Below are 10,715 nucleotides of genomic sequence, written 5' to 3'. Positions count from 1 at the left end.
CTGTTAGAGGCACATGTTCAAAAAAGCTGACATGTTGAGGAAAAGATGTGGGCTCAGCAACAGAGCCACGTCAAATGGAGGGAGTCTGACATCGGCGTACTATTATGCCTGATGTCGGAAAGGAGTAAAGGTCTGAAACCTTGGCCAAAGTTAACTGAGCAATGGTGCCCATTTTCCTTTTTAAAATGTAGAAGATGACAATATATATATTTATGTTTTTATTTTTTTTGCCTAAAATACAAAGAAAATGTGTCATTTTTAACTTTAGGCCTTTTAGACATCATTTCATCTTCAATTTGCTTAACTGTTCACAATAACAGTAATTTTGACCAGGGTTGCCCAAACTTTTACATGCCACAGTATGTTAACAAATTTCAGATTTTACACGGCCATCATATATAAAAAAATTACAATTTTATTTTGAGAACCAGAAGTTTATAAAGTCATGAGATTTACTGCTTAATCCAAATAATGTATAGGAAAAATTGATATTCCACATAGAAGTATCCAAATACTAAAATTCTAAACTTTAGATATTTTAGGATTAGAAAAGAAAAAATGTGTCCTGGTCATACGTAGCATCTAGTGAAATTGAAGGAGGTGTAATCACCAATAACTCTAGTAGGCTCATTCTGACTTTTTTCTCCCTATAAACTGCTCAGCTCGGGATGATTTCAGCAGCAGGCGCATAAGTTCAGGAAGTCTGGAGGAGGGGCGGTGTAAGAGCTGCTATAGGCTTCTTTGTTGTAAGAGAGGAAAGAGCATCTCACACAGAAACACATCACATATCTACGGAGTAACTTTCCTGTCCTCTCTGAAAATTTCACTGGAGAGGCAGAAAAAGAAGTCATTTTATAGGATTTACAAAGGGACAACCTTTAGGATCATGGAACTCAAAGTCTTCCTTAATGCAGTTCTAACTAGACTCCTATTCATGCTTCACTCTGTAGTTGGAGTTTGGAGAGTTACTGTGCTAAAAAATGACAATATGTACTGGTTGCTCGCTCTTGTGAACCTCTTACTATGTATTGAGATGGTGCTGACTCTAAAACTTAAGAAAGGAAAGGGGCTTAAATGGTAAGTGAGTCTCTCTACTTTTCATTATTTCCATCATCTTTGGTGCGTTTGCTTTTAATCAGCTTCACTAATACCTTGCAGTCTTTTGTATCATGTTGTCATGACATCTATGCGGATTTGCAAATGTCACAATCTAATGATCAATTATGGAACATACTTGCAATGATGCTGCCACTGAGGCGCTTTCCGAAATGAATGGAACTGATACAGTGTCAATCATGACCTCTCTAACTCTAAAAGTTAACTTGTAGTTAGTTTATAAAGTGATTTTATATTAATGTATGGAGTATGTGCATAAATGCAAAATACGTTACAGCTCTTCGAGCAACGCTATGGTTATTGGACGTGAAAGAGCTGAGTTTGTTGCTTGGCACAATGTATCATATCAATATTTGCATTGGACTGCAGATAAACCTATTACATTATGGTAGTAGGAAGTAGAAATAATGAATCCTTAAACGGTTAATTGATGCATTCCGGTCTGATGCCACTGTATGAAATGTATTCCCACATTACATTATAGTATTGCTACTGCATCAATAATGGAAATACAATTCTTGGCAGTTTATATGAACAAATACTCGCCGTGGCACAAGGCCAGGTAATTTTCTTTTTATAAGAGGATCTGTCAGCTTTCTTGACGTGTCTGTGTAACAAATAATTGTATTCTCTGTAGTATAACAATATTGGAGTATTTTTTCCTAGACCTCAATATTGTGATGTTCTTCTCTTATTCATCTTAGAAGTTTATGAAACAATTCACACCTGGGAGTTAAGTTTTGGTAGAGAGTTTCTGCACATTCTGACATTATCCATTCAGTGCTCACTGTGTCTGGATACACCCATTTGACAAGTGGCATTGTAAATCCTAGTTGTCTATTAAAATCAGGTATCAAGCAGGAATAACAGAGGACCCATAAAGCACAAAACTTACGGAAAAAGTGGATCCAGGGTTTTTCCTCCATTAGGAATATAAGTATTTAAAGAAGCACTCCCATCAAATTTTTTATCCACTTAAAATATTGCAGGCATCATATTATATAGCCCTATGTACTATATTACTAATGTTGCCCTTCTAACCAGTTAATTCTTCTCTTTTCCATTAGGTCTATGATGTGATTAAAAAAGACTAATTTAATCTGTCTATGTTTTAATAGAAATAGGGAGTCTTGTTTCCTTACATGAGTCATCATTAGAACTACAATCCTACATCCCTGCAATGTCCCTAGCAGCAGAGCACCATCTAATCTTCAATTCCTGACCCAATTGTTCTGCTCCACCCCACTGCCAGGGAATTTGCAGTGATATAGAGTTGTAGTTCTAATGATGACTCATACAGGTAAAAGAGATTTCTTGTTTTTACATAAAGGTTAGAAGGATTCAGCAGATCTATATTTAATCACGTGATGTCATAGACCTAATAGAAAAGAGAGGAATCAACTGGGTAAAAGGGCAAAATGAGCAATTGTAAGTACACAGTGCTATATAATATGATTGCAATAGATTAAGAGTATAAAAACTTTGATGGGTTTTCTTTAAATGGTGACGGCTCCTGTTTAAGTCTGAGCTGCTCCTTGTGGTCTGAATGAAATGTTCTAGACTATGGTTAAGGAAAAGTTGGATTCTAGACTATGGTCCAGGAAGAGTTTGATTACAGACTATGCTTCAGGGAAAGTTTGATTGTTCTCTGGGGAAAGTGAAATTCTAGACTATGCTCCAGGAAAAGTTTTATGGATGTGCTTTCCAGGAAAAATCTGATGTGTCTGGACAAGTACCTGATCAAATATGCTCCCAACATTATAACGGGTGAGAAGTGAGATAGATGCAATGTAAATAAAGTAATGTTTAGTTTTGAGTTCCGAGACATAAAGGACAAGTCATGTGTTGATTCACATGACTATAAACAGAAAAACAGTGTGCTCACGTTATTTTGGGACAGTCATGGTTCTGTGTGCTAGGTAGGCTTGCATTTATTCACGGCTTCTCCCATAATTTTCTTTGAAAATACCCTGGACAAGTCTGGTGCTTTTTTGCATCCCTTGGTACACAGCTTCTAAGACATATGCTCTGCTAGTCTCTGAAGATCTTTGGATCATATAGAATAAACCTTTGAGACTGTTAATACATGTTCACTAGGGATGGTTTATAGGGCTTTATTGAAGCTTACTCAATGAAAGTGTCTCAAAGCGACATTTGTCTCACAGAATTCCACACCGTGACACACTTGAGTAGATGAACACGTGGAGCTGGCCCGGTTGAATGCCATACAGTCATTTTAATTTGGAAAGTGCTGAGTGACTGCTTGCAACAAATACCATCTTACTCCATATCTTTAAAAACGACATATTCAGCATTTGCACTGTGACCACAAGCACAATTTTATAATTTTAGCAGTAAGTCATTAATTTTTTGCTCGGCTCCAGCATTGTGTGACTTTTCACAGCTCTTAGAAGCAACAATGCATCTATTCATGTAATGCGCCTTTCTGACTATATTTCACATTGGTTTTATAAAAAGCAGCTGCAATGGCATGTCGCCATCATGTCACATTGTGGATGATAATAAATCTTTTACATTCACTTTGTGGACAGTTGTACTCGTATATACAAATAACGATGAATTCTTTACACAAAGTTTTGAGCAGTGTAAAGAGCAGAATGCATTATTTATTGTTAGAGCAGGGGTCCCATAGTGGGGGTCTCTATAGCGCCCATAGATGTCCTTTAGATGGGAACTGAGATATAAGAGCAAATGTGTCCATGTATTCTTGCCCCCCCATCAGGTGTGTTTGGGGTCATGGGAACCCTATTCTCAACATCAGAGGTGAGACCTGCATCTATTGGATATTTATATCATACTTGTCCTTTCCAACTTTAACCTTTTTCCTATCTATTCTCTATAAAGGTCATAAATGTCTAACATATGATGAATGGGACTTTTGCCTGTTGATAATTCTACGACCCCTTTTACCTCTTAAAAAACTGTAACCTCTCCTTACTCAATAAATGGCTTGTTGCATAATTTGTAGTAAATGTTATCTCTCCCTGATATGTAATATTTATTTAACTCATTTACATAGTGCCATTAATTCCACAGCGTTTTACAGTCATCATTGCTGTCCCCGATGGGGCTCACAATCTAAATTCCTTATCAGTATGTCTTTGGAATGTGGGAGGAAACCGGAGAAAACCCATGCAAACATGGGGAGAACATACAAATTCCTAGCAGATGTTGTCCTTGGTGGGACTTGAACCCCAGACCCCAGCACTGTAAGGCTGCAGTGCTAACCACTGAGCCACCGTGCTGCCATGCCCATGCAATAGGTAAATAACTGTATACAGTTTTGCACATATTGATGAATGGACCACATAACAGGGGCAATCTGCCTTGCTTTAGACTGGCATCTCATGATACAGCTGCCACATGTTACCTGCCAACTTGTAGGCTCATTTACCCTTACAGTTAGACATGGTTGCACTACTGCACGCAGTGTGTGAACACAGCCTAAAGGCCCTGTCTCACATAGCGAGATCGCTGAAATGACAGATTTTGTGACGCAACAGCGACCTCACCAGCGATCTTGCTACATGTGACACATAGCGGCGACCGGACCCCCACTGCGATCTAACTGATCATGCTCGAATGTCCTGGGCCATTTTTTGATCGTCGGCGTCCCACTGGCCAGCATGCATTTTTGTGTTTGACGCCGATGAGCGACCTCATTGGCGACTCAGAACTCAGAGATGCAGGCGGGAGTCGTCAGAATAGCTGCTGTGTGATTAGGTCCCAACGACGGCCGAGGTCGTTATACGGATGGCCAGATCGTAGCTGCGTCATTGAGTAGATCTGCCTGTTTGGCAGCTTACTAGCAACCATTTAGCGATGTACCAGCGATCCTTACCAGGTCGCATTGTTGTCGGGATCGCTGGTGCGTTGCGTAGTGTAACGGTACCTTAAGTCTTACCTTGCTATTACCTGTTGACATTCATTGTTGTCTAGAATCTCAATGATAACAGCTTCCTGTTCAGATTGCCAATGTAGCTCACTGGTTCATCTTGTATAGGCTGCTTTTACAATTTCCCTCCTAAAAATATCTCAATGCACTGAAAGCATGCTATATACATTCATAAATATTGCAAAGTATAGCAAGTTAAGCCCAGACTCCGCAAGTCCCCATCTGTCCATCCATCCATCCATCCATCCAGATATCCATTATATCGCATTTAGTCATGCTACTCGGCAGTAAATGAGGAAACATTTATCATATATAAACATCACCAGAATTATCCACTCCTACTACCATATGCAGATTGACTTCCTCTTAATGGTTCCTTCAGCTTCACACTAGAAAAAAAAAGAATTTTATTTCATTCTTCAAGAGACTTGTAATTACCAAAGAAGGATAATGTGTGTTATCAGCTTTCATCAGCTCTTCCCATCTCCACATTTGGCAAGACCTGCAGACGTAAAGATGCTTGGATGGTTGACTCATTGCTTGTATCGTGTCTTTTTACCTGGCCATGTGAAATTGTGCACAATGCATAATAATCTTTTCTCCTTGCTTTGATAGACAGTTGTGTATACAAAATAATGGTTAACTTAGTATTATTATTTGTTTTATTATTGTTCTTCTGGCTTTATAGAATCTTACTTATGGTGTTATTTTTTGCATTAGATCTTGCTGAGTTCTCCATAAAACTGTCTCTCATGCAAATAGTAGGATCAGTTTATAAAGGTTTTACACAATTTTACCCCCTTTAGTACGTCTTAACTCTTCATCACAATCACTTTCCTAATGTAATTACATTACCTGCGCTTCTTCTATGAGAGCATTTTTATATAGGTCACGTGATGCTTTGCTGACATGCAGACTCTACTTCCTACTCTTTTATGTCCGATCCACCCATCGAGCACAAGATTCAGATGGAAGGGAAGAGCAGATCACAATTCTTCTGATAAGTGCGGAGCTGCCTTCAAATGATTGACAGCGTGTCTGAGCACTCAAACGCAGGTCACAGCATTCACTGTCCACTGATCCTTCAAATGCTTAGGAGCACCGGACCCTTTAATTGGCAAGCTCTGCGATGCGCTTGTCACTAGAAACAAAATTGCGCTGCTTCTCAATTAGAAGGATCCACTCTTGTGCACCAAAGCATCAGCAGGATGAGTGCAGAGGACAGTCAAGTGTGTCTTTTGAGAGTGCCAATATGTGCTGCAGACTGACCCTACCGATGCTTGTTTATTCAATTACATTTGCTGCAGGGTTCTTAGTAGTGACAAGCACATTGCAGCTCTTGTCTGATGAAGAGATTGGCACTCCAAAGCATTGGCAAGACAGTGAACTCTGTGATATGAGCTTGTGTGTTCAGATATACTGGCAATCAATTAAGTCAGCTCCACCCATATCAGGGGTAGAATGAAGTTCTCTTCTCATTCCATCCAAATCCTGTGTGATCAAATGAGGGCATGATGATACATAAAAGAGGAGAAAGTTGTGCCTGGATGTTAGTAAATAATTATGTGAGACTCATCCAGTTCCCCTTTAGATGTTCATTATGAGCAGAACGGTGGCTCAGTGGTTAGCATTGCAGCGCTGGGGTTCTGGGTTCAAATCTCACCAAGGGCAACATCTGCAAGGAGTTTGTATGTTCTCCCCGTGTTTGCGTGAGTTTCCTCCGGGTTCTCCTGATTCCTCTTTAATGACAAACTGATAGGGAATATAGATCATGAGCCCCGTTGTGGACAGTAATGAATAACGTCTGTAAAGTGCTGTGCTGTGTATGATGTTGGTATAAAAGCAAAGCATAAGTGCTGGTAATGATTGCATATTAGAAAAGCTATTGTCATGCAGAGGTCATATAAAAAGTGGTTAATTGATGATTGAAAACCTCTTTAATAAAAAGGAAACTTCCTTCTATAGTGAAAAAAACACTACACCTACAAAATGTGTTCCCTGTGAATTAAACCCAAAGAGATGGGATGACAGACCACCTATAAGTCTAATAACCAAATGTCAAATATCTTTATTCAAAGCAAATATTTGCTTTTAGAAGAAGAGCGCCACCAACATGTGTATCAGAGAAACTCGGTAGTAAATACTATTTGGTATTGATAATAACAATGATATATTTGAGAATGTTTGTAGTTATTTAAGACTTTTATCTAACATACTTTTCAGTTATATTATATGTTTTTAGAGCTTTCAAGAAGTATATGAAATTTTGGAAAAAAGGTCCCCCATTATGGTGCCAGGCTGGATCACACATGATAGAAGGGCACAAAGTTTGGTTTCATGTACTAGGCTTTTCCACAACTAGTTTCTTACACTCTTATTTGCAAAAAAAAAGTTCAGTTCCTCTGTAGCAGACTGATACAGGTCTCCAACCTTACCTTTTCTTGAATTTGGCTACAGGCTCCCTTTTCTCCCTAAACAAATCCAATACAAGATTGCAACATGTTAGCCAAACAATTGGCAGGAACACAATACAGTATAGCATAACATAGATATCTGTGCTATACTTTATGTCAGAGTATCATAAAATCATGTGGAGTTTTTATTAACCCCTTCACCCCCTGGCCATTTTCCTTCTTTATTTAGTTTTTTCCACCTCCTCTTTCCAAAAGCCATAACTTTTTTTTTATTTCTCCAGCCATTTGAAGGCTTGTTTTTTGCAGGACGACCTATACTTTTGAATGACACCATTCATTCTGCTACATACTGTACTAGAAAACAGGAAAACAATTCCAAGTGCAGTGAAATTGTAAAAAAAAAAAGTGCAATTCCACAATTTGTGGTTTTTTTTTTTTAATTACCATGCTCAATATATGATAAAACTGACCTGGCAAAATGATTATCCAGGTCAGTATGAGTAGGCAGATATCAAAGATGTATTGTCTTTTTTTATTTAATAGTGAAAAAAAAAATCATAAATTTGTAAAAAAAAAAGTTTGCTTTTGTCGCCTCGGAAAGTTCTAATTTTTCAGGATCTGGCACTGTTTGATGGCTTATTTTTTGGCAGACATTTTTATTGATACCATTTTGGGGTAGATACAATGTTTTGATTGCTTCTTTTTGTATTTTATTGCAATGTTGCTGGGGCTAAAAAAACATAATTCCAACATTTTGATTTATATTATTGTTATGCCATTTACCAATTAAATTAATTTATTTTGTATTTTAATAGACTGGACATTTCTGAATGTGGCAATACCAAATAGGTATATATTTTTTAATTGCTTTATTTTCAATGTGGCATTTGAACTTTTTTTTTTTTTTTTTTACTTTTTTTATTTACTTTTTACTGTATTTAGTAGTCCCCTCAGGAGACTTGAAGCTGCAATTGATTGATCCCCTGTGCCACACAGCACTGCTATGGACAGCAGAAATCACAATCTCCTATGAAAGCCGGCCACGGACTGGTGTTCATAGAAGTTTCACAATGCCAGGCACAGGGAACTCATTAATTGTTGATGAGGAAGCATGGTTCTAGATCTGTGACAATATATGTGATGTTTCTGCTCTTTTTGCTTATGACTGTACCTTGGAAATTTGCTGCTCATATTGATAATTTGATTTCTCTATGGCCTCTATTTTTTCCCCAAAAAGGGGTGATGTCTAGTGCATGCACAGAGCACTTTAAACTACCAGTATGAGATGGCGATTGGCGAGTTGACTGGTTTATCACTTGCAGTATGAACACCATTTTGAGTTTCTGGTGATTTTGCATCCATGTTCACAGGATTGCAGTGATACTGTATACAAGTGTATCTTGTTTGTGATAATTTGATACAGTGTGCCAAGGGTGGCAATATTGCACCTTGTTCATATATTATTACAAAATATCACCTTATATAAGATGCCTTATAGTCAGTATAGCAGGTAATTACCTGTGGGTATATTTTATTGTGTCTGTACGCTTATGTGGTTGAGGATTTTGTATTTTTGCAATTTGGTGTTTCTGTTTTTCATGTTGTCTATGTTTTTTAATGCAATTGATTAAAAGTTAATTTTTATCCAATAGCTAGTTCCTCTTCTTACCTCAGCAGTGTGAGCAGCCTCTCATTACACCTCTTGTACCTGCAGTATTGGATCAGATAGACAAGATTGACAGCAGGGTGAGCAGACTCTTCTTACCTCAGCACCCGTGGTATCTCCAGCATTCAGTCAGCAGTCTCTTCTTACATCAGCAGTGTGAGCAGACTCTTGTTACCTCAGAATCCCTGGTATCTGCAGTATTAGATCAGATAGAATACACAGCAGGGTGAGCAGCTTCTTCTTAATTCAGCACCCGTGATATCTCCAGTATTATATCAGATAGACAGGAGGGACAGCAGTGAGAGCAACCTCTTCTTACCTCAGCACCAATGGCATGCCCAGCATTTGGTCAGACAGACATCGTAGACAAAATGACTGATCAGCCTCTTCTTACCTTAGCACCCCTGGTTACATCAGACAGGCATGGTGGACAGCAGTGTGAGCTGCACTTTTTACCTCAGTACCCCTGGAACCTCCAGTGTTACAACAGATTATCAGCTACCAATGAAGGCAGGGGCTTGGAGCTTCCTGTTGCACATGTTCACAGGCACCTGACTTTTTAACACTCTAGGACAGGTTTCTATCAACATAACAAGACAGTGGCCATTTTAATGTGTTACAGTGATTGCCTTGTGATCTAAAATAACTGTGATTTTCTAATTAAAGCATTCATTTATATAGTTTTTTATTTACACATTTTTTCTGTTCCTAGTGAACACCTTTAAGTTAATAGAAGAGGTCCAGTGTTAACCCCCTAATAGGTTAAAAAGAAGTTCTCTTTTAACCACTTCACTACCAAGGGTGGTTTGCACGTTAACTCCCGGGCCAATTTTTACAATTCTGACCACTGTCCCTTTATGAGGTAATAACTCTGAAACGCTTCCATGGATCTTGGTGATTCTGACATTGTATTCTCATGACATATTGTACTTCATGTTAGTGGTAAAATTTCATTCAAATAACTTGTGTTTATTTGTGGAAAAAACAGAAATTTGGCGAAAATTTTGAAAATTTCACAATTTTCCAAATTTGAATTTTTATGCCCTTAAATCAAAGAGATACGGCATACAAAAAACTTAATAAGTAACATTTCCCACATGTTTACTTTACATCAGCACAATTTTGGAACCAAAATTTTTTTTGTTAGGAAGTTATAAGGGTTGAAAGTTGACCAGCGATTTCTCATTTTTGCAACACCATTTTATTTTTACGGACTACATCACATTTGAAGCCACTTTGAGGGGTCTATATGATAGAAAATACCCAAAAGTGACACCATTCTAAAAACTGCACCCCTTAAGGTGCTCAAAACCACATTCAAGAAGTTTATTAACCCTTCAGGTGCTTCACAGGAATATTTTGAATATTTAAAAAAAATGAACATTTAACCTTTTTTCACAAAAAAAATACTTCAGGTTCAATTATCTTCAGGTTCAATTATTATTATATGTGGTGAGAACTTTGAACCCACAAGGGCTTCACGGTTTATAAGGTACAGCAGTACCACAAAAATGATCTTTTCACCCCCAATTTTTATTTTCCCAAAGGTAACAGGACCCTAAAAGTTATTGTGCAATTTGTCCTGAGTACGCTGATACCCCAT

General features: G+C 38.0%; 1 protein-coding gene across 1 annotated transcript in view; it reads left to right on the top strand.

Annotated features, from left to right (window-relative positions):
* The first annotated feature begins 795 nt into the window (after positions 1–795).
* Positions 796–10,715, top strand: part of TMEM26 (transmembrane protein 26) — an 89,648-nt gene continuing 79,728 nt past the window's right edge. Inside the window, exon 1 of the mRNA XM_073548118.1 lies at positions 796–1,077. Within this exon, the coding sequence (XP_073404219.1) occupies positions 887–1,077 (191 nt within the window). The 5' untranslated portion in view covers positions 796–886. The remainder of the gene's footprint in view (positions 1,078–10,715) is intronic.

Source organism: Dendrobates tinctorius, unplaced genomic scaffold (assembly GCF_039654945.1).
Source record: "Dendrobates tinctorius isolate UK_male_01 unplaced genomic scaffold, ASM3965494v1 ptg000156l, whole genome shotgun sequence".
Classification (NCBI taxonomy): domain Eukaryota; kingdom Metazoa; phylum Chordata; class Amphibia; order Anura; family Dendrobatidae; genus Dendrobates; species Dendrobates tinctorius.
The sequence above is the reverse complement of the archived record's forward strand: the minus strand, read 5'-3'. Positions and strand labels throughout refer to the sequence as shown.